The sequence below is a fragment of the Hyla sarda genome, chromosome 9 (genome assembly GCF_029499605.1).
Source record: "Hyla sarda isolate aHylSar1 chromosome 9, aHylSar1.hap1, whole genome shotgun sequence".
In the NCBI taxonomy this organism is placed as follows: domain Eukaryota; kingdom Metazoa; phylum Chordata; class Amphibia; order Anura; family Hylidae; genus Hyla; species Hyla sarda.
The window spans coordinates 135,518,185-135,542,894 of NC_079197.1; the positions used below are offsets into that span (position 1 = coordinate 135,518,185).

The window sequence follows — 24,710 nt, forward strand, 5'->3', positions numbered from 1 at the left end:
TTAAAGGGGTACTCCACCCCTAGAGATCTTATCCCCTATCCTTTGCGGGGGTCCCGCCGCTGGGGACCCCTGCAGTATAGCATGCGGCACCCACCTGTTTCTTGTCCGGAAGCGCTGGAGGGTCTGGGTCGCGACCACGGGAACGAAAGTCCGTGACGTCATGACTCCGCCCCCCCCCGTGTGATGTCACACCCCGTCCCCTCAATGCAAGTCTAAGGGAGGGGGCGTGATGGCCGTCATGACGTCACGATCTTCCATTCCCGTGGTCGAGAGCCAGACCCGTCAAGCGCTTCCGGAGCAGTAACAGGTGGGTGCCGCAAGCTATATTGCGGGGGTCCCCAGCGGCGGGACCCCCGCAATCAGACATCTTATCCCCTATCCTTTGGATAGGGGATAAGATGTCTAGGGGTGGAGTACCTCTTTAAAGCGTCATTTCAGGTGACTTTTCAGGAAAAGCTGCCCTGTGTGTGTACATTAGAGATGAGCGAACTTACAGTAAATTCGATTCGTCACGAACTTCTCGGCTCGGCAGTTGATGTCTTATCCTGCATAAATTAGTTCAGCCTTCAGGTGCTCCAGTGGGCTGGAGACTCTTTCTTAGGAATGTATCCACCTTTTCCAGCCCACCGGAGCACCTGAAAGCTGAACTAATTTATGCAGGAAAAGTCATCAACTGCCGAGCCGAGAAGTTCGTGACGAATCGAATTTACTGTAAGTTCGCTCATCTCTAATGTACATCATGAGCAGCACGATTTTTGGCCATTATATAACTTGTATATGGTAATTTTTACATTAAAGTGGTGCTCCCATCCCAACTAAAGTAGTTAAACGTGTAGGGAAACTAATCACAAATGCCCCAAAGGGCAATCCAGGATCTGAATAATTATGATACACAATTACCCCAGAGCGCATGGCCTGGGGTACAGATATCCCTATATGCCATATGTGACATGTTTTTAGCTCATGTCACATATGCCAATCAATGTGGGACTATACATTGGTTTCCCACTATTAGTTCTTAAAGGGTACCTCTCATCAAATAAACTTTTGATATATTTTAAATTAATGAATGTTGAATAACTTTCCAATAGCATGTTAATGAAAAATATGCTTCTTTCTATTGTATTTTTCCCGATCAGTCCTGTCAGCAAGCATTTCTGACTCATGCTGGAGTCCTAAACACTCAGAGCTGCCAGCCTGCTTTGTTCACAGCCAAACAGACTGTTAACAAAGCAGGCTGGCAGCTCTGAGTGTTCTCCTTTGTGAACAAAGCAGATTGGCAGCTCGTAGTGTTTAGGACTCCAGCATGAGTCTGAAATGCTTGCTGCCAGGACTGGTAGGGAGACCCCTAGTGGTCATTTCTTCAAAGTGGAAAATTAAATAGAAAGAAGCATATTTTTTAATAACATGCAGTTGTGAAGTTATTCTGCATACATTAATCTATAATATATCAAAAGTTTTTTTGATGAGAGGTACCCTTTAGAGTGAGTGGTGTTCCACCTGCTAATATGATGAGAATGCGCATATAGTACATGTACCGTATTTATCGGCGTATAACACGCACTTTTTAGGCTAAAATTTTTAGTCTAAAGTCTGTGTGCGTGTTATACGCCGTCGCTGCCCGCTTCTCTCCCCCTGCCTTTCCTGGGGTCTAGAGCGCTGCTGTCGGCCCTTCTCACCCCCTGGCTATCGGCGCCGCTGCCCATTCTGTCCCCCTGACTATCGGTGCCGGCGCCCCATTGCCGGCGCCGATAGCCAGGGGGAGAGAAGCGGCGCCGACAGCCAGGGGGAGAGAAGGGGCAGCGGCACCCATTGCCGGCGCCGCTGCCCCGTTGCCTCCCCCATCCCCGGTGGCATAATTACCTGAGTCGGGTCCGCGCTGCTGCAGGCCTCCGGCGTGCGTCATGCGCCGCGCCGTGCATAGCAACGACGCAGGGGACGCACGCCGGCGCCGATAGCCAGGGGGTGAGAAGGGCCGACAGCAGCGCTCTAGACCCCAGGAAAGGCAGGGGGAGAGAAGCGGGCAGGGACGGCCTCTCTCCCCCTGCCTTTCCTGCGGGTATACACGCGCACACACGCACCCTCATTTTACCATGGATATTTGGGTAAAAAAAATTTTTTTACCCAAATATCCTTGGTAAAATGAGGGTGCGTGTTATAGGCCGGTGCGTGGTATACCCCGATAAATACGGTATTTTTAAACTCCCCTTGAGCACCATTAGTTTGTTTCTGTTTAATACATACCAATAAAAGTTACATTTTAGGGAATCCTACCTTAGAGGGATATCTGTACCCCAGGCCATGTGCTCTTGGGTGATTGTGTTTCATAAACTTGTAGGGTACGTCAAATTAAAGATGTTTGCAAATACATTGACATTTAGCAAATTTGCCTCCTTCTTCAGATATTTCTGCTTCTTTACTCCCCTTAATTCCAAAGAGCTATTTGTGCACACTACTTTTTAGGGTTAGATCAAATTCATACAAGAGTAGGAACAATTGCGCACCACATTTTTTTTTATGTAAACATTTTTTGGGTAATACTCTCTTTTCAAAAGTTGCAATATATCCATGCGGCTTGTAAAATGTTTATTTTATATGATATAAACAGAAGACATCTATTATCTATTAGTCCAATTCCAGTGGTCATACCATTAAGAGTAGAGTCACACATGCTATATTTTGCTACCTATTTTCTGCATTTTTCTACCCATGAAGGTGAATAGGTAGCAAAATCAGCTGCAGAAAATACACAGCAAAATACAGCTTGTTTGACCCTACCCTGATAGGAGAGTTCGGTCACTAGGACCCTTCGCATCAGGTAATAATATGAGAGAATATAAAGAGTTAAACAGATTTGTAAATTATTTCTTTTTAAAAATCTTAATCCTTCCAGTACTTATCAGCTGCTGTATACTACAGAGGATGTTGTTTTCTTTTTAAATTTATTTTCTGTCTGACCACAGTGCTCTCTGCTGACACCTCTGTCTGTCTCAGGAACTGTCAAGAGCAGGAGAGGTTTGCTATGGGGATTTGCTCCTGCTCTTGTCAGTTCCTGAGACAGACAGAGGTGTCAGCAGAGAACAATGTGATAAAACAGAAAATAAATTTAAAAAGAAAAGAACGTCCTGTGGAGCATACAGCAGCTGATTACTGGAAGGGTTAAGATTGTTAAATAGAAGTAATTTACAAATCTCGTTTATGTTCTGGCACCAGTTGATTAAAAAAAAAAAAGAAGAAGAAATGGTGGATCCCCATAGTCTGGTCTCCTGTGAATACTGCACATGTCGGGAGTCACTGTAGCCACAGCTTGTTGTCTAGGTTACAGGTCACTACCCCACTCTAGAAGAGGTTGGTCCGGCTTGTGTTTGTACATAGATAGATAGATAGATAGATAGATAGTTGAGTGGTGGTTGGGCTGGTGTGTATATTTTTATATATATACATATACACACCAGCTTGATGCCCTCTTCTAGAGTGGAGTGGTGGTCTGCAACCTAGATAATGAACTGTCAACAAGGAGATGAAAGGAGCAGGAAAAGGAGGCACATTTGCTAAATGAATGTGTTTGCTAAAATATTTACCTTCGAATTCCCTGTAAGTTTAACTGTTAGTTGAGATGTAAAAAACCCTTTAATGTCCATTTAACATGACAGTGAAATAAATCAAATAAGGGTGGGCTGTGGTCACAAAGGTTACTGCTCTGTCTAAAGTCTGTCTCTAAAAGGATGAGGTCAATCTCTCTAAGGTTTATTACATTACAAATGTATTTTTCTGTGTCTCAATATATTTTCTTCATGCAGTAAACCTCACATAGAGTGTAAGGGGTTAACATTTAGAAGCTTTGGCAATTTGTCACATGTCCAACTAGGGCTAAATTCTATCCAGCTCCATCCCAATCCCCAGAGATAGGAGGAGGATCCAAAGAGTACATGTTCAGTCTAGCTCTGGCTTCTGGTCAGAAAACACCTGCCCTGCAGCTCTCCCACCTTCAATATTTTTAGTCAAAGGCATCCTACCCCTTTATTAGTCATGTCCTAAGCGACATCCTCCCTAGCAAGTCCTGCTACAGAGGTACTTACTACAAGAGGTAGCATTCAGGTGAAACGCATTTTCAGAGGGGCCTGATTGCAAATGAAAGACTTGATGTGACTATTCCTCTGGACCTGGCCTAGTCAGCGACAGTGTCACTGCTGGGGATTCCCGTTCTGGATGCGAACCAAGAAACTAGTGTGTCAGATAACCCCAAAAAAGTAAGTGAGGGAAGGGATCCTAAAACAGTTCACCATGGCACACCTCCATAAAGACCCCGATAGCTGGCTCAGATAAATTGGACAGTCAAGCTAGTTGCGAGTACCAGTCAAATGCCTAGTTCCAGTCACAAGTCAAGATTACATCCTTCAACAAGCCAAGGCTACACCGCAGAGGGAATACATATCAACCAGGGGAGACCTAGCCCCTGAGCCTAACACGTACCAAAAGGGAGAAAAAAGTCTAAAACTTAATCTCAAATCTAGAAATTATTCTGGACTGTGACAGTGACAATTGTTTTTCAAATCTGCATTATTCCATAGTGTTATTTTTCTGTGGTGAATTGCACCAGGAGTAATGTACAGGTTATTTTCTATAAACTCTGGCTTTAGAGGTGTTATTTCCCTGGGCCTTGTGTAAAGAACACAGCCTAATTGAAGTAGTAGTTTCGAGGGTTGCACCATTCCTACTACATATTACTACAATCATTCCCTATCATCTACATACACAGTCCTGCTTTGACCTCCACAAACTTGACATTTGCGCAACCTAAAAAAAAAAAAAATGGTTATCCATCCTATGGGGTCCCCAATTCAGAGAAGGTACCAGTGGTCAGACATTCAACTACTGAGCACTTATCCAGTGAAAAGGAGATACAAGCATTTGGCTCAATCCCTTAATATTATAATTTTATAGTAAATGATGTTTTCAATATAAAAAAAGCAGCTGCATATTTTCAGAGTTTCCATGAAGAGCAGCCATATTGACTATGAGACTGATTATTGGGATGCGTAACACAGCCTGAGATATCTACAGAGCCTGCAGAGCGTCTACACGATGCAGAAAAGCCAGGAGTCGTACCCTCATTCCACTACATCTATTTAGATATTTCTGCTATACTGCCTGTTGCTTAGCAACTGTTTCAACTGACGTTGCTGCGTTACAATATATCCTGCTTTACAGGGTAACATTATTTGGCAACAAATTACCACAGCATGATTCTCCTTGGCAACCGATGAAACATGTTGCTAGGCAAAAGTGTAATCATCTGCAGGTTGCTTAGCAACAAAGTAACCAAGGAAATCAATGCCTGGTATCCACTGGAGATGATGTGAGCCGTATAAACCATTAGCAAATGCTGTCATAGATTTCCTAATTAACAGACTATTTTTAGGCTGTGATTAACCTCTTCCATGCCAGAAAAAAGAGCAGCTTTGTGATTGGACCACTTTTATATCTATTTTGGCTTCATGGTTAATGGTATTATAAAAGTGGGGGCAAATGACGTAATTCCAGGGTACCTGAAATTCCACGTTTCATCCATCGAGGCTCCTCCAGGATCACATAGAAGTTCTCCTGTTTTTCATATTCTTCATCGTCAACAATCTTGACTTGTAGGGTTTTACTGAGGAGAGAGAATAGGAGAGGCTTGTAAATCTTATGAGCATTGCAATCCTGTAAATAAATCCCTCATGGCAAGTATAAATTGGCTTAAAGGAAATCGGCCACATTGAAAATGCAGTCGAATCTTCAGACATAAGGCTATAGAGCAGGAGGAGCTGAACAGAGTGATATATCGTTTTATGGGGAAAGTTTAGGGATAATTTGTCAGTTATTCAAATAAATCTCTGCTCATTCTGGGTTAAAGGGGTATTCCAGGCAAAAACATTATATCCCCTATCCAAAGAATAGGGGATAAGATGTCTGATCGCGGGGGTCCCGCTGCTGAGACCCCCCGCGATCTCCCTACAGCACCCCATTCTAGTGCTGAATCCCCAGTTTGGGAAACCTCCGGGTTTCCGGGACTGGGGAAGTGACGTCACGCCCCCTCCATTCATGTCTATGGGAGGGGGCGTGATGACCCCTCCCATAGACATGAATGGAGGGGGCGTGGCGTGACGTCATGTCCCCAGTCCCGGAAACCCGGAAGTTTCCCAAACTGGAGATTCAGCACCCGCATAGAATGCGGGTGCAGCAGGGAGATCGCGGGGGGTCTCAGCAGCGGGCCCCCCGCGATCAGACATCTTATCCCCTATCCTTTGGATAGGGGCTAAAATGTTTTTGCCCGTAATGCCCCTTTAATTGGTCAAGTGGGCGGTCCTACTTAATGATTGACATCTCTCTTTATTTGCACACATACACACCTGTCAATCACTTAGTAGTTACCACAAGTTAATCTAGTTAGAAGCGTCACTGGACGCGAAATAGGATCCATCGTCTCAAGCTCCCCCCCGCCACGTCTAGCCCTCCCTGCACACCCGTTCCCGTTGTTATGTGCCAGCTGTACGCTAACCAGCACTATTAAACAAGTTTCTACAGAAGTGGTGAGTCGCTACGTGTTACTTTCCTTTTTGCTGCATATTAATCTAGTTAGTAGTTAGTAGTTAATCACTTATCACCCATTTGACTATCTACAGTGAAAAAAAAAAATTATTCGATCCCGTACTGATTATGTATCTTTTCCTACTGACAAAGAAATGATCAGTCTATAATTTTAGTGGTTTAATTGAACAGTGAGAGACAGAATAAATTAAAAACCCAGAAAATGCATTTAAAATTAATTATCAAGTGATTTGAATTTCACTCAGTGAAATAACTATTTGATTCCCTATCAATAAGCAAGATTTCTGGTTCCCAGGTGTCTTTTATAAGGGTAACAAGCTGAGATTAGGAGCACTCTCCTACAAAGAGTTACCTGTATAAAATACAAATCAATATAAATCATGCCATGGCCAAAGAGCTGTCCTAGGATGTTATGGACAAGATTGTAGACCTACACAAGCCTAAAATGGGTCACAAGACCATCACTAAGCAGCATGGTGAGAGGTTAACTACAGATGGTGTGATTATTCGCAAATGGAAGAAACTATCAATCTCCCATGGCCTAGGACTCCATGCAAGATCTCACCTTGTGGAGTTCCAATGATAAGAACGGTGAGGAATCAGCTCAGAACTACACTAGAAGATCTTGTCAATGAGCTCAAGGCAGCTGGGACCATAGTCCCCAAGATAACAATTGTTAACACACTATGCCAGGAAGGACTGAAATTCCTTAGTACTCACAAGGTCCCCTGCTCAAGAAAAGATGTGTACAAGCCTAAAGTTTGCCAATGAATATCTAAATTATTCAGAGCTTCATTCCATACAGTGGGGTCCCATCTGTAGTTTGATATGTTGCTCTGTAAAAGTAACTTCCCCTCTGTAGTAGCCCATCCTAGATTATATAGACAGTCATTGATTTAAATTGCCAATTCATAAAGTTACATGCCTGTGTGATAGCCTGGGGGTGATGGGTATATGGGATGTAGCTGTGCGGTGACTAAAGGTGTCTGATTAACCCTTGCTATTTGTGACGCCAGGGTGAGGGCTCCTCTGCAATGCTTGTCCTACCACCACCCTACCCAAGAGCGATAGGGAGGTATAGAATAATGTCCACAACCGGAGAGTTTGCTGAAAACAGTTGGAACTTTTACTGCAGATTTTATGCAACTTCACAACAGGAACAGTCTCTAAAAATGCAAATTCTCTTGGAGATTGACAAAGGTTGGGACCTTAAGCAATTTAGAGTCTTTAGATTGATATGCACTGTTCCACTGGATTTAGGGGAATTAGTTGCGGTCCAGTAGTCACGCTAGCTTTAGCGGGGATTAGATTAGAACTCACGGCTTAGGTTCTGCTGAGGCCGTTAGGTTGTTAGGCCTAGCGTGTCTTTAAAAGTTGCGCAGATCCGTCCTACTAGTCCGGCATCCACAAGAGCAGCCACCCAAGAGAGCGATAATTGGCTATAGCTCCCTTATATGGGCAGGGGCTGGTCTAGTGCCAATTGGTCCAATACTGCCGTCAATCACCTTCACATAGCATTATGGGTAACATGTGACCCAAGGACCTCCAAAGGTCCTCTAACATACCATAGAGGATTCAACATGGTCACATGACCGAAGGTCCTGCGATGCTAGATAAGCATACTATACATTATATTAAATATACATTATTATTATTAATATTATTATTATTAAATATGTACATATATAGACATTACAGAGTTAGAGTAGGGGAGAGGCGACTAGGGGCTGTCCCACCTGGGGGACCCTACCTGAGAGTAGTTACTCTGACTTTGGGGACCACCATACAAGGTACGGTATGCAATATGGTACCGGGACACCACACCTGGTCTATGTGGCTTCCTTAGCTAAGAGAAGTTGGTTCCACAATGATGAGCTGTTTTATAGAAACTGGATAACGACCAATATGGTGCCATTATCTTACTATTATCCTCCCCAACTCTACTAGAGTTCTGACATAAAAATCTGTCTAGTTATGATGCAATATGATTTGCCTTTAACGTTATCCAGATTCTCTTTTAACACATAAGTGGAGGATTGGCGTCCAAGCTCACCCGTCATCTACACACTAGATTTTATGTGTAATATGAATATTTATGAGAACACAACCTACCAATGCAATAGGAACCACTCACTCATGAATATTAATCATAATGATCTCCAGTGCTGCCCACGATTGCTGAAGAATGGCTTCTATCCTGTTTTCTCTCTCAAATAGGGCCCAAATTTTTTTCTATTCCAAGTCTGCGAAAAATCCTTTAGTTTCCATGGTTATCATTACTAACCTTATCTAAACTCTGTTGATTCTATTAACATATACAACAAAATTCTGTTCTGTCGATATCAAGATGCTGATCAAAAACCAGAGATGAGTAGGTTAGCTGCTACTAACTGATCGTATTCCCTCTCTGTAGAATGACCTCTGAAAAGTTCACAGAGTATGCCCAGTAGAGTCTCCAATTCATGTCTATTTCTGTCTTGTCGATGGGACCTGTTGTAAAGAGTATCACTAAAAACAGTTCAGGCAAGATGGCAACCTCCATAATATAGCACAAAAAATGAAATAAAAAAAATTGCAATGAGAAAATAGAAACCGATTAGAAAACAATTATGGGGAGATTTATGAAAACCTGACCAGAGGAAAACTTGCTGAGTTGCCCATAGCAACCAATCAGATTTCTTTTTTCAGAGGCCTTTTAAAAAGTGAAAGAAGCGATCTGATTGGTTGTTATGGGCAACTCAGCAGCTTTTCCTCTGGACAGGTTTTGATAAATCTCCCCTTATATGTTTTAGTATCTGTCTCTAATCAGGTAAAAAAAAAATCTAGGTGATACATTCCCTTTAAAGGGGTTGTCCATATTAAAGTAGAACTCCAGCAAATGTTAACTTATCCCCTATTCCCAACCGCTGGGACTCCCCTCGATCTCCATGACAGGACCCCAGCTCTCTTACTGAGGAGCACACGTCATCTACCGATAGACGGCACACGGTCCATTCTTTTCTATGGGAGCATCGATGAAATGAATGGAGTGTGTGCGATCTGCAGAACGCATTCCTCACTGAGCGCCGGGTCCCGTCCCATAGATTGCAGGGGCTCCCCAGCAGTCAGACCCCCACGATCAGCTACTTATTCGCCTATCCTGTGGATAGGGTATAAGTTAATTTTTGCCATTGTTTTCTTTTAATATCCTGAGCTGTAACAGAGCCCCTGTCTTCTAAGTGCCACTAAATATACTCATATATTCTTATCTTCTAATAAGCTTTGGGACCTCTTTAGTACCAGGAAATAGATGTGACTCCCCACTTCTCACCCTATTATAGCTATGCCCCTGCTGAGATCTTTACTGTACCTTGGGCATGTGCCCACTAGACTAGTGAGCAAAGTTAGCGTGAAGAAAAGCGCAGCTCTATCATTTCTAAGGAAGGAACACACTGGGCCTCATTTACTAAGCTGAAACCGACCAGTTTTTGTCTGGTTATTTTGTCTGAGACATGTCTGCGCCAGTGTGCGACAGTGTGCGACAGTCTGCGCCTGAAAAATCCGACAAACCCGAAAAGGGGCGTGGTATGTCACAAAAGGGGACGTGGCCGGCCAAAATGGGCGTGGTTTTACAACCCGACCGATTTACTATGGAATTCACAGAAAATCCTGTGGGTAAATGGCTGGAAAAATCGACCTAGAAAAAGCTGGTCAGAAAATGTTCCCGACTTTTCCCAATAGTAAATAGAGAGGAATCCTGCAAGTCTGAAACAACTTTTCCCACTAGTAAAAACCCGACAATCTTAGTAAATGAGGCCCACTTTGTGTAAACTCTGCCCCAGCCAAAGCCATGTCTGTCTGAACCTATGTTAAAGGAGATATCCAGTGGTGACCCAGTGGTGAACAACTTATCCCGTATCCTAAGGGTAGGGGATAAGTTTGAGATCGCGGGGGGGGGGGGGGGGGGGGTCCGACCGCTGGGGCCCCCTGCGATCTCCTGTACAGAGCCCCAACAACCCGCGGGAAGGGGGTGTGTCGACCTCCGCACGAAGCGGCGGCCGACACGCCCCCTCAATACAACTCTATGGCAGAGCCGAAGCGCTGCCTTCGGCAATCTCCGGCTCTGCCATAGAGATGTATTGAGGGAGCGTGTCGGCCGCCGCTTCGTGCGGGGGTCGACACGCGCTATCTGGCTGAAGAGCCGGGACCCCGTACAGAGAGATCACAGGAGGCCCCAGCGGTCGGACCCCCGCGATCTCAAACTTATCCCCTATCCTTAGGATAGGGGATAAGTTTTTCACCACTGGACTACCCCTTTAAAGCATTGTGCCACCATTTTAAATGTGTTTCCAGTGACCTCCAATAAAGACAACTGTGAGTTATTTTTTTATAGGTAACCCCTTTGTGTCTGACTATTTTTGCACACTACCATCAATAGCATGCCAAACACCATGCCCAGAGTGACTACTATCACCATCAGCTAAGTGCAACCCCCCTTCTACTGTGCCAGTCTAAGTATTATGGGTATTTTTGTGGGAGCCCTCTAGTCAACATGAACACTGCAACCTAGACTGTGACAAAGTAAGGACTATCACCCTCATTATTCCCACCATAACCTATGCACGTCCTCAGGACTGCCACATATATAGATTTGAACTTTTTACGGGTTGAATTGGGTAACAAAAATCAAAGCCTAAATGGAGACCGCAGGATAGATGGGAGGGGTTGAGTTCTGGAAATGTGTGATTTTATCAAGGGAGCAGACTGATAATGAGAAGCTTTCCCAGCACCCATAGGCAAGGAACAGCAGAGTGAGGGGGTTGCGCAGAGATGTAGGGTTTGTCAATGAATAATTTAAGCCCCAGAATCATGGATTGATGTCCCCCCGAGGTCATTCAAAATACTCTGGAAAGGCTTCTGCTTGCCTCCTATGAAAGACCTTTTACCAGAAGAGAAGAAGGAGAGGGACACTGGGGGGACATTTATAATTGAGTTTACCCCTTTTTCTTGTGAATTTTTTCACACAAAAATTTGCGCAGTGACTTTCATTGTGTCTTTTTTGTGCATCTTTTTTTACAGAATATTTTCCGATGTTCTCTACGTGCTCGTGTACCGTAGAAAGAAAAATGCTTTACACACTAATTTACAGTGGTCCCTCAACATACGATGGTAATCCGTTCCAAATGGACCATCGTTTGTTGAAACCATCGCATGTTGAGGGATCCGTGCAATGTAAAGTATAGGACAGTGGTCTACAACCTGCAGACCTCCAGATGTTGCAAAACTACAACACCCAGCATGCCCGGACAGCCAACGTCTGTCCGGGCATGCTGGGTGTTGTAGTTTTGCAACATCTGGAGGTCCGCAGGTTGAAGACCACTGGTATAGGAAGTTGTACTCACCTGTCCCCGCCGCTCCGGACCGTCACCGCTCGTCACCGCTGCCCTGGATGTCGCCTTCCATCGCTGTCGCCGCGTCCCGAGGTGTCCCCGACGCTCCACAAGGCCTCTGCTTCCCCGGCATCCTTGCTCTCCATCACTACGCAAGCCGCTCCTATTGGATGACGGGACGGCGTGAGCAGCGACGTGATGACAACGATGGAGAGCGCCGACGATGCAGGGGATCCCGAAGAGGACGCGCCGGAGCCCCGAGGACAGGTAAGTGATCGTCAGCAGACCACACGGGGCACCGTAAACGGCTATCCGGTGGCAGCTGGAGCAGTCTGCGCTGCCGGATAGCCGTTTATGCGATGGCCCCGACATACAAAAGCATCGTATGTTGATGCCGCCTTCAACATGCGATGGCCTCTGAGAGTGATTGTATGCTGAAATGATCGTATGTCGGGGCCATCGTAGGTCGGGGGGTCACTGTACTGTTGCACAAAGGCAACATCGCACGTACCAATGTGTCAGATGGTAGAAACATGAAGGAATGTCTATGTTTGACCAAAATTTATCAACAAGCTTGCGCACGGTTGATAAATTTTGCACAGACAAGCAAAACATAGAAAGCACTGAGATGGTTTAAATGATTTCTACCTCACACCGACATTGATAAATCTCCCCCATTGTCCTTATGTCCTGAACTTATCGTTTCTTGCTCCAGTTTCCCTCCTACATGCTACACATAATGTTACTGAAACAACGAGGAGAGACGATGGGGGACAGTGTTCAGATGCTGGTACAAAAAAGTGCATGGCACAAGGCATCATTTAGAATTGATGACATCTTGCCCACCCACATTACTACCATTGCTTTGTAATTCCCTGGTGGGCTCGGGGTGAATTAAGTAAGCTGCTGAGACTCAGGTATCAGAAGGAAATGTAGGTGCACACAAGAGGTATTCAGCCCAAGCTAAAAGATTCAAGGGGTTTTCTGATTTACAGAACACAATTTCATACACTTTGATTCTGAGTTAACAGAGGGGGAGTCCCAACTAAGACCTCTATATTTTATGTGGTGTCCCGGTACCGTATTACATACCGTACCTTGGTGGGGGTCCCCAAAGTCAGAGTTCCTAGGAACTGTCTAGTCCTCCCCTAGTCACCCCTTAAATAGTTAATATATTATAAAGTAAATGTAAATAAATGCATATAAAAAGTGTACTTACCTTGCGCTAGCGTCGCAGGACCTGCGGGTCACGTGACGGTGTTCTAGTCTCTATGGTAGGTAAAAGGACCTTTGGAGGTTCTGGGTAATGTGATACCCACAATGCCTTGTAAAGCTGATTGACAGATGGTGTGGACCAATCCACAAACGGCCAGCCCCTGCCCATATAAGGCAGCTGCCGCCATTATTCGCTCTCTTGGGTTGCTGTCACTGAATGAGGTAGGACCTCCGCAACTTTCAACGACAATTACTAGGCCAAAGCCTTGCGGCCTCGGCTGAATTACACAGTGAGTTCTTCTAAATTCCCCACTAATGTTGGCAAGGACCCTGGACCTAAACCTAACCCTAAATCCAGCAGATCTGCGCATACTAAATCCCTACAAGCTAAAGAACTTACTAAAAGTCCCAACCAATGGTCAATCTCAGCCAAACTGTTCATAGACTCTGTTACAAAGACTGTTCTTATGTTCGCATGTTACAGAAAATCTTCAGTAAAGTTTACGCAAGTTTTCAGCGAAGCTCTGGTTGTGGACAATACTTGATTCTGCAAACACCTATCGTCCTTGGGAAGGGTGGCGATAGGCCAAGTCATACAGCATTTAACCCTCACCCTGGCGTCACGACTGACAAGGGTTAATAGCACCCTTTATAACCTGCAGATCACCATTCACACCCACAAGGCACTATATTTAGATAGAGGGGATGGGGGGGGGGGAGAGGGCTTTAAAGAGCATCTCTGCAGGACCCGGCAGACCATACTAAACTCCATTGATTTCAGTGCAAGGGATATTATCATGCTGCCAGGTTTCCCCAAAGATAGGTAATCACTGGGGTTTTAGCAGCCGGACAACTGGCTGTAATTGACTTATTTTAGGGTGCTCTAATGGCCATGGCTGCCATATGCTTTCCTTTAGTTTTAGGGTGCAGCTTGCAATTATGGGTGATTAGCAAGCGATAGTGGTCACATGTAAAGCTGTGTTCTCACATTCCCGTTTCTGCTACATTTTAAAAAATTGTGGTAAACTGGCGTAAAAACAACTATAGGGGTTGTCCAGCCAAAATGAACTTATCCCCTATCCACAGAGCTTCCAGCAATCGAACCCCCATGAGGACTGCGTGAGGAGTGAGTGTGGTAGAGAGCACACACTCAGTCTCCAGTACATTTGCTGAAATATATGGCTACTTGGTCCCACAATTTGAGTTTTTTTATTACCATTATCACTTTTACCATTATAATGGACTATGCCAACATTTATGTTACGGCCATCAATCTGGGACATTGAGTTACTAATAGCGATCGCCTGCATGATGGCCAGTAACTAATGTTACATTTATCATGTGAGAAAGCTTCATCTGTAATCAATGTTCTCTCATTATACTTCTCTAAGTCTAAATCACATGTTAATGAGTGGCTTTAGGCTACGTCCATATTAACCTTTTTTAGGAACTATAAGAATGGATTTCATTGGACTGTGAGCAAATATGGCAATAATAGATAGGTAAATAGATAAACAAATATATAGATAGATAAATGTAGTAAAGCAGCAGCACTCAAGGAATCTGTGAAAAAAATGTGTGGCTTTATTCAACCAAACATCAAGAGTAACGACGTTCCAGCCGTCTCACACGGCATTTGACAAGCCATCGTGCTGCCCATTTTTCTACAACTAGATAGATAGAAAACCAGAACGTTAAATGCAGCTGTGGTAGCTTGGGGGTGTAGGGTAGGTAGTGTGTAGCTGTGCAGTGATGAAAGGGTGTTGGATTAACCCTTAACTGTCGTGACGCCAGGGTGCGGGTTCCTCTCTGTATATATATCCTACCGCCACCCGTCCCAGGAACGATAGGGAGGAATAAAGGATTGTCCGCAACCGGAGTTTTAGTAAACTGAAGATAACTTTACTGCAGATTTTATGCAGGTTTAACGTAGTAACAGTCTTTACAGAGGACCGGACTTTAGGCTCCTCACAGGTTTGGTTGGGACCTTGTAGGGAATAAGCTTGAAGGGTTTGCTTTACGCTGTTCCACTGGATTTAGGGGAATTGTTTAGGTCCAGTAATCACGTAGGATTAGGATTGAGTTAGATTGAACTCACGGTTTTGTATTCGGCGGAAGTTAGCGGCTTCAGGCCTAGATTTGTCTTGCAGGTATGGACGGAGCTCCGCTCGCTATCATATCCCAAGGGAAAGAGCAAGGATTGGATAACAGCGCCCTTATATCTAAAGGGGCGGGCTTCAAGCTTATTGGTCCTCCAGACCTGTCAGTCTTAATACAAAGCATTGTGGTACATCACGTGACATGAGCACCTGACCTGGGAGGTCCTCAACCTTAGCAAAACACTACAATTATCAATCATGTGACCTAAGGTCCTCGAAGCAATATTTACACTACACATTATATATATTACAAACACATAAAATTAAAGAAGGAAGAGGTGACTAGGGGTTATCCCACTAAGAGCATCCTATCAGTACGGAGAAACTCTGACTTTGGGGACTTATAACAGAAAGTACAGTACGTGTACGGTACCGGGACACCACACAGCTCTCTCGTAAGGTGAAAAAAAATGATTGCGTCATCTTGTGTAGAGCGACATTTCAACTCACTCCTGTGATAGACTAGGCCCATTTTGGCCTTAAGGACACTTTTTTATATTTCCATCCACAGACTCATATGAGGGCTTGTTTTTTGCGTCACCAATTTAAATTTGTAGTGACATCACTTATTTTACCATAAAATATACGGCGCAAGCAAAACATTTTTATTTATGTGCGAAAAATTAAAAGAAAACCGCAAATTTTGGAAGGTTTTGTTTTCATGCTGTACATTTTACGGTACAAATGACATGTTTTCTTTATTCTGTGGGTCAATATGATTAAAATGATACTCATGTTATATGACATGTTATTTTTCCGTATAAGCGGCGGTATGAGAGCTCATTTTTTGCGCCGTGATCTGTAGTTTATATCGGTACCACTTTTGCTGATATTTTACTTTTTATACATTTTTTATTAATTATTTTTGGAATAAAATCTTACAAAAAAGCATAATTTTTTTTAACGTTTACGCCATTCACAGTACGGGATAATTAACAGTATATATTGATAGTTCAGACTTTTATGCACGCGGTGATACCAAATATGTGTATTAACCTCTTGGGGACGCAGGGCGTATACATAAGCCCTGCATCCCCCATCCTTAAGGACTCAGGGCATACCTGTACACCGAGTATTTCCAGTCCCCGCCTGCAAGCGGTGCCGACGGACAGCTGCTCCTGGAACCTCACCGCACATCAATTAAAATGCATCCCAGAGTTGTGTCTGACAATCTGCACAACTCTACAAGGTGAGCAGCATTTCAATTATTATTTTTTTTAATCCCATAAAAGGTAACGGCACTATCAGGTGCCATCTCTGCGTTTTCTTCTTCTTTTATACCCCCAGTGTTAGGTTAGGGACCCACTCTGACTAGGTGGCCTTGACGTCGCGAATGGGCTTGTACTTTCTGATCAAAATGTTTACTAACAACCTGTTAGTGTTTGAAATTATGATTATGCCCAAAATACAAATGGTGGATGTACGGCTATGTTTCTCTATTTTTGTTGTATAAATACTACAGTATGTTGCAATCTCCACATGCAGACACAACAATGCTTGCATGTGGTGGTTAGTATATGTACAATGTTGCCAGATGTGTAACTTAAAGATACGGGGTCCCAATGCAAAATCTGCAGCAGAGTTCCCAACTATAACAATTTAGTGTTCTTTTTCATATAGAAAAAAGACCTAATGGGCCCCTTCAGGCCCCAGGGCCTGGGTGAAACTGCAACTTCTGCATCCTCTACAGTTACCCCCCCCCCTGAATGTTGCAGCAATGTTGGGCGTACATTGACCCCAGCATGCAGAGATGGCCCTCATATGTCAGCCTACCTCCTTTAAATCAGTAAGAAGGTGTATCAGGATGAGACAAAACCAAATCACAAAAAAAAAAAAAAAAGTGAGCTGCCAGGGAGTGAAGAAAGGTCATACTTTTCCAGTGTCCTGGTTAACCCCTTTAAGGCAATTGTAATTCAGCTCACCAATTAATGGAAGAACTTTATAGCTAATATGGTAAATTCTAAAAAAAAAAAATTACATTTCAGGAGGAATAGAGAGACTTGGAAACACTTAACAGAAATGCAGCAAAATGAACAATTCCTGCCTGATATATTTTTTATTTTATCTCGGTGACATTCATCACTTATAGGCTTCCATATATATAAATATACACATTTTCTTTTTAAATATAGTATCCAGTAAATGGATACTTTAGGGTAATAGTGTAGTCTACAACAGTAGTGTATACTTTTTTTTTTCCTTTGCTGGCCTGGTGTATACCGGCCTGATGAAGGCCAAAAGGACATTTTGTTAACCCCAGCTTAGCTGAAGCAGTACTATAGATACATTTAGCTTTGCTATCGAGCCATCACAAATGTAATGTGAATATCGCCTTATTCCAGATGTGCTATGAGTTAACTGGCAAAGTGTGTGCTGTGTTCCCGATGGTCTGTACCTGACACCCTTCCAATCCTCTCTGTCTGGCCTATTATCGTAATTGTCCCATCTCATAGAAATATCATTCACTTGGGCGTCTTGCTGCACAATTTCATTCTTCTCTGCAGCATCTAAATTACATGAGGCAGCTTGAAGAAGGAAAGCAGATCTTTCATTTGTGTTTTTCAAAGAGTTAGATAGTGGAAAGAGTGCATGGGGAACAGATTTCATCTCGCACAGCCGCCCACGCAGCCCAAGCACACTGCCTTCACAGCGAGGAGGGGATACTTGTTTGGACTTTACGTGCGATGTGGCGGAGGTGAGGCTGCATTCTATGTGGGGATTCTGGATTCTGCTAATCTCAGCATCAGAATGCCAGAAAGAGATGTGTTTGTGGAGGGCGTCGGAGCGATGAGAGATATTCTTACATAAGTCTTGTTCCTACACTGACACGCAACGTTGCTGCTGTTACTAGGCCTTGCGGGAGACGTGTCACCTTCGTCGATGAATTAGACTTGGTGACATTTCTTTCAGGATTCTTGGCTATGTGCAGTCACATGGTCACTCGAGTTTATACAGCTGAAACGCTAGATTCATTTTTGCTTAACTTCACTGTCCTTCATCCTATATTGTGTGTTGTATGTGCATTAATTGCTATTACATTTTGTCTCTGATACCAGAAATTTTCAAACTTTTCGAGTTGATGACACACTTTTTAGACCTGTGCAATTTCATTTCTTCCCCTTGATCACCCCCTGTGCCCCACAATCTCCTACATGGGCCCCGGCCCTCTGAAAGGAGTGCGTGCTGGGGATGGCATGCGCTTAATTCATTCTCTATGGAAGCGCCAAAGAGACCCGAGTACAGCACCATATAGAATTAATGGAGTGAGTGGCCTGTGCAGGAGATCGTAGGCAATGCTCAAGTCCTGGAGGAACGCATGGGAACGAAGTTCCTGCACTTTTTCTACAGCAGGAACACTTCCCATTAGCAGGGCCAACCCTTGAGTGGAAATCTTGGGTGAGTTCCCATACATTTTTCCCAGGACATGACCCCTGATCGCGGGGGAACCCACCGGTTGGACCCACTTTTCGCTGTAGTATCCCTTTAACTATGCCACCTCAGCCTGAGTCACTGTCATCGTAAACTGCCTAGTCTAAATAAAACTAAGCAAGATTTTTAATATGTCCCCCACCGTGACAACATTGTACACAGTGCCCAGTGACAAGATGATCTCTGCTACATCTGTAAGCATCCAGGTTGGATTTCCACATGCAGGATTATGAACCTTTAATGCAGTTTTAGTGGTCCCACCAATATGTAAAGACATTTTTATCTTTGTGCCCACTCACATCTATGTATGTCACTGAATAAGGCTGAGTTCCCACTACTTTCCCCCCATACGGGAGCGCATACGGCAGGGGAGAGCTAAAAACTTGCGCTCCCGTATGCCTTTCTATGTGCTCCCGTATGTCATTCATTTCAATGAGCCGACTGCAGTGAAACGTTCGGTCCGGTCGGCTCATTTTTGCCCCGTATGCGCTTTTACAACCGGACCTAAAATCGTAGTCGACCACGGTTTTAGGTGCGTGGAAAAAGCGCATACGGGGCAAAAATGAGCCGAACGGACCAAACGTTTCACTGCGGCCGGCTCATTGAAATGAATGACATATGGGAGCGCATAGAAAGGCATACGGGAGCGCAAGTTTTTAGCTCTCCCCTGCCGTATGCGCTCCCGTATGGGGGAAAACGTAGTGGGAACCAGCCTTAGGAACATATGAGCATAACCAGCAAAATAAGGTATGTAACAAAAGTGCATACTGAAGTAGCAGTCATATGTGGCCTATGTTACCTCAAGAGGCCCAATGTCCCTTTCAAAACATAAGACAGTGTTTCCCAACCAGTGTGCCTCCAGCTGTTGCAAAACTTCAATTCCCAGCAGGCTGTTTGGGTATGCTGGGAGTTGTAGTTTTGCAGGGTACACTAGTTGGAAAAAAAGACATTAGTATGTAAGATGGGGGCCTGACACAAATCTTAGCATTGAGGCCCAGAAGCTTAAAGTTCTTCCTCTGCATAGACCCGCGGTCAAGAATATGGATGTGACTGAAAGTGAATATTTTAATATTAACTGGGTTTGCTCATGAAATAAAACTTTCCTGTTCCCCTAAATCCTGCCTAGTTCAGCTTCATTTATATTGTGAATTAATCATGAGAGTCTTCACAATGAGCGGCTCATACCCTTGTGGGCATTGTGTGGGTGGAGTACAGATTAATTGCAACAAGTGCTCCATAACTGGTGTGATGGGTACAACATTAAAGAAGAAAGGCCGAGCATGGGAAATGGATGTGATAGGGGGCAGAATTATTGTATTGTAAAAAATATATATAAATGCCCTTTATATACTTTATGTTTTAAATCATACAGGCTTTTTATGAGGTGCTACCTAGGCCTCATGCAAGCACCTATGTGTGTGTAAGGTATGTATCCCTAATACGGCAACCAAAATATTTTATGTACCTCTGCCTTCAGTTTTATATAGAGACACAAGAAGTATTTTTTTCCCTCACTGATTTAGATTATCCAATGGAAGTTGTAATATGGAGGTATTCTACCCTAGAAGTGTTGCTTATCAAAGAACAATGTTGATGTAAAGTTTACACTTTACTTAAAGGGGTACTCTGCCCCTAGACAGCTTATCCCCTATCATTTGGATAGGGGATAAGATGTCTGATCGCACTGGTTCTGGCTGGACCTCCATGATAAGACATCTTATCCCCTATCCTCTGGATAGGGAATAAGATCTAGGGGCGAAGTACCCCTTTAAGAGCAGTGAGCCACTCCCACAGTCCTTAAAGAAGCACTCTGGGAAAAAAAGTTTTGCCTATATAGTGCAGCATAGAGAATAATGTAGAGGTGTTTGTTATCGGGGAATGTCTTCGACACTGGGGCCTAATTTTGTAGGAGACATCATCTCGCTAGCGCCTCCACTATGTCAGAAGGATAATAATGCCATAACAATTATAGATGGATTCTTGACACAATATGGTATACAGTATATATACCTCTTATATCAGAACCTTAGATTTTTTTTCGGTACAAATAGCACAACATAGTGTATGCCTTCTGGCGGGCAAGAGATTGGCTCCATGTTGGTTTGCAATTCCACACTGAAATGTTTTCTTACTGGTACATTTCCTATTAATCCTTTGCTAAGAATCAAAACAGGATGACCGTAAATTCAGGAGTTAGTCCGGCACAGAGAGGAACCATCAGGGAGCCAGATAAAATCAATGGATTTATTAGATGCAACACGTTTCGCTGCGCATGCGCAGCTTCATCAGGCAGGTGCCTGATGAAGCTGCACATGCGCAACGAAACGCGTGGCATCTAATAAATCCATTGATTTTATCTGGCTCCCTGATGGTTCCTCTCTGCGCCGGACTAACTCCTGAATTTACGGTCATCCTGTTTTGATTCTACTTCTACCCAGGAGGGCTGCAGTGTACCTATACATATATTCATTCTATACTTCACCTTGTTGTGTGTGGGCGCACAACCTACTCTGGTAAGCGGCTTGGGAATTACCGTCCCCTTCCCCCACTAACAAGACCTGCTGATCCCGCACATGAGGCACCTTCCTCCCTCTCTCTAGATTAATCCTTTGCTGGCAGTCACAGAGCGATGGCAGGGGAAGCTCCCCCATAGCTCTGTGTGTCCGCTCGTAGCAGTGGATTTCCCGCTGGCAGTCAGCGGATACACAGAGCTACCAGCTGCAGCACAAAATACGCTGTGGATGCGCTGTGTGACCCTACTCTTGAATTTTTTTTTTACTGTAATTTGCATAATTGCAGTAAATATAAATTTTTTTCCACGATGTTGGAAAAATCACATCCAAAACTCAAAAAATGCTGAAAAAATTTAATATCTTAAAGGATAACTCCAGGATGTACAACTTAAGGATAGGGGATAAGTGTTAGATTGCAGGGGGCTCCGACCGCTGGGGCCCCGACCACTGGGGCCCCGACCGCTGGGGCCCCAACCGCTAGAGCCCGCCGCAATCTCCCAAATGGAGCCCCATGTAGTTCTGTGGAAGAGCCGGAGATTGCTGAAAGCAGCGCTCCGGCTCTACCATAGAACTGCATGGAGGAGGCATGTCGGCCGCCACTTCTGGTGGGGGTCGAAAATGCCATTCCATGCAGGGAGCCGGGTCTCCTTTTGGGAGATCGCTGGGGGCCCCAGCGGTCGTACCCCTGTGATCTAACACTTATCCCCTATCCTTAGGATAGGGGATAAGTTGTACATACGGGAGGTATCCATTAACACAGCCTCAGGAGAGGTGTATAACTGCTATAAGTCATTATTTCATAGAAAGGGTAGCAGTATACAGATCAGGGAGTAGTCTTGGAGCTAGCAGGAGGGGATCTGGTAGGTGATGATGTCTTTTCTATTGATACTACATTTGCATATATAAAACTTTTAGATCAGTGACACGCCCCCTCCCATAGGCTTGCATTGAGGGGGTGGAACGTGACGTCACACGGGGCAGGGCCGTGACATCACAATGCTCCGGCCCCCGTGATCGCCAGTAATCAGACCCGGAGCGAACACGCTCCGGGGACTGATTATAGACGGGGTGCGGCGTGCAAGATCACGGGGGTCCCCAGCGGTGGGACCCCCGCAATCAGGCACCTTATCCCCTATCCTTTGGATAGGGGATAAAATATCTAAGCGCCGGAGTACCCCTTTAATCCCATTCTATTCAATGGAAATAAACTGCAATACCCTGGACAGGTGTTGCATTGTTTTTAGGAAGAAAGCAGCCGAATTCTTCTAACGTAGACAACCCTTTACATTGCCACTTCCAAATTATATCTATATACAGTACTGTAGGTATATGCATGATTCCAGCCTAACACTAGAACAAGGAAGGAAGGAAAATATGGGGTAAATAATGTATTTTAGAGAATCCTAACACTGATGCTTATCACAATTATGAGATATCTATTATGACCCCAGCTGGTGCACAAGTAACAACATGGCTGACTGTATCACTTACAGTAGACGTGCACCAGACACTAACTTCTTTGTGTTTCTTACAGACTTTAAACAATGCATTTCTATTCGATCAGATATAAACAGTCAGATGAGAGACGATTATTAGCATCTAATGGTCTCTTCCTGCAATAGCATCACGTGACCAGGCAGCTCTTATGACATTATCAACATCCGAGTTGTCCCAGACTATAGGAAGGGTCATCATCCGTTGTGTTCTCCTTTATCAGAAACACTACTAAGGAGACTTGGAAAATCCCAAGACACTCGTGGCCGACGGGGCAATGGAATTATTAAATGTAATGGAATAAGAGGAGGAAAGAAGGAGGAAGGCAGGCAGGGGAGAGATGTAAGACAATACCAGTATGGCAGCAAAACAAAGGAAAAAGATATTATATAGTAAGAGAGATAATCTGATTACGATTGCGACAAAGGAATGGCCACAAATTCTGAACATGAGAGTTATTATAAAGGGTGTAACATAGTATAAAAGGTTCATCAATGAACAGAAAACCCAAGAAGTGGAAGCAACTTCAAATAGAATAGCTAAAAATACCTTAAGTAAAAATTTTACTATGTGTGTAGGGCTTAAAATGGTGAAGCATGGCACAAAGTGTTACAGATGACCTGTGTGCAGTGTTTTCCATCAGGGGTTAAAGGGGTTGTCCAGCAAAAGAAACAACCTGTTTATGGTGCTTTAATAAAGCAACTAACTAATATAATGTTAATAGCCATAGTGCAGAGACCTTCCATTATCAGCTGTGCTTTCTCCCTTGTAGCTGTGCCATCATGTCACAGGCTGTTAAAGCAGTCTGCATTCCTCCCCCATCCCCTCCTGTCTGGGCAGGATGAGACCAGTGATGTAAAGGGGGGAAGAATGTATTACTTCTCATTAGATTTATGACTCATTAGATAAGGCATCAGGAAGCCATCAGAACAGGCTTACTGCTGCCTTATCTGATGAGTCATAAATGTAATGAGCAGTAATATGAGCTCCCACCCTTCACAGCACTGGTCTTGTCCCTAGCAGAAAGGGTGGAGGGAGGAATAATGGAGCAGACTGCTTTCACAGCTTGTGACGTGATGACAGAGGTACAAGAGACCGAGCAGTGTGTACAGTACATGTATCTATGACTGATGTACAGTAAATCTAGGTATGACTGGTGTACAGTAATTGTATGTATGACTGGTGTACAGTACATGTATGTATGACTGGTGTACAGTACATGTATGTATGACTAGTGTACAGTATATGTATGTATGTATGTATGACTGGTGTACAATACATGTATGTATGACTGATGTACAATACATGTATGTATGACTGGTGTACAGTATATGTATGTATGACTGGTGAACAATACATGTATGTATGACTGATATACAGTGCATGTATGTATGACTGATATACAGTGCATGTATGTATGACTGATGTACAGTACATGTATGTATGACTAGTGTACAGTATATGTATGTATGTATGACTGGTGTACAATACATGTATGTATGACTGGTGTACAGTATATGTATATATGACTGATGTACAGTACATGTATGTATGACTGATATACAGTGCATGTATGTATGACTGATATACAGTGCATGTATGTATGACTGATGTACAGTACATGTATGTATGACTAGTGTACAGTATATGTATGTATGTATGACTGGTGTACAATACATGTATGTATGACTGGTGTACAGTATATGTATGTATGACTGGTGTACAATACATGTATGTATGACTGATGTACAGTACATGTATGTATGTATGACTGATGTACAGTACATGTATGTATGACTGATGTACAGTACATGTATGTATGACTGGTGTACAGTATATGTATGTATGACTGGTGTACAGTACATGTATGTATGACTAGTGTACAGTATATGTATGTATGTATGTATGACTGGTGTACAATACATGTATGTATGACTGGT

The 24,710-nt window shown here is 43.8% G+C and overlaps 1 protein-coding gene across 6 annotated transcripts in view; it reads right to left on the reverse strand.

Moving 5' to 3' along the window:
- The window catches only part of SLC8A2 (solute carrier family 8 member A2), a 176,904-nt gene that overhangs the window by 32,622 nt on the left and 119,572 nt on the right, over positions 1-24,710 (reverse strand). For all 6 annotated transcript variants that reach the window (XM_056541533.1, XM_056541534.1, XM_056541531.1 and 3 more), the window contains one exon: positions 5,550-5,653. In XM_056541533.1, coding sequence (XP_056397508.1) covers positions 5,550-5,568 — 19 coding nt within the window. In that variant the 5' untranslated portion in view covers positions 5,569-5,653. The remainder of the gene's footprint in view (positions 1-5,549; positions 5,654-24,710) is intronic.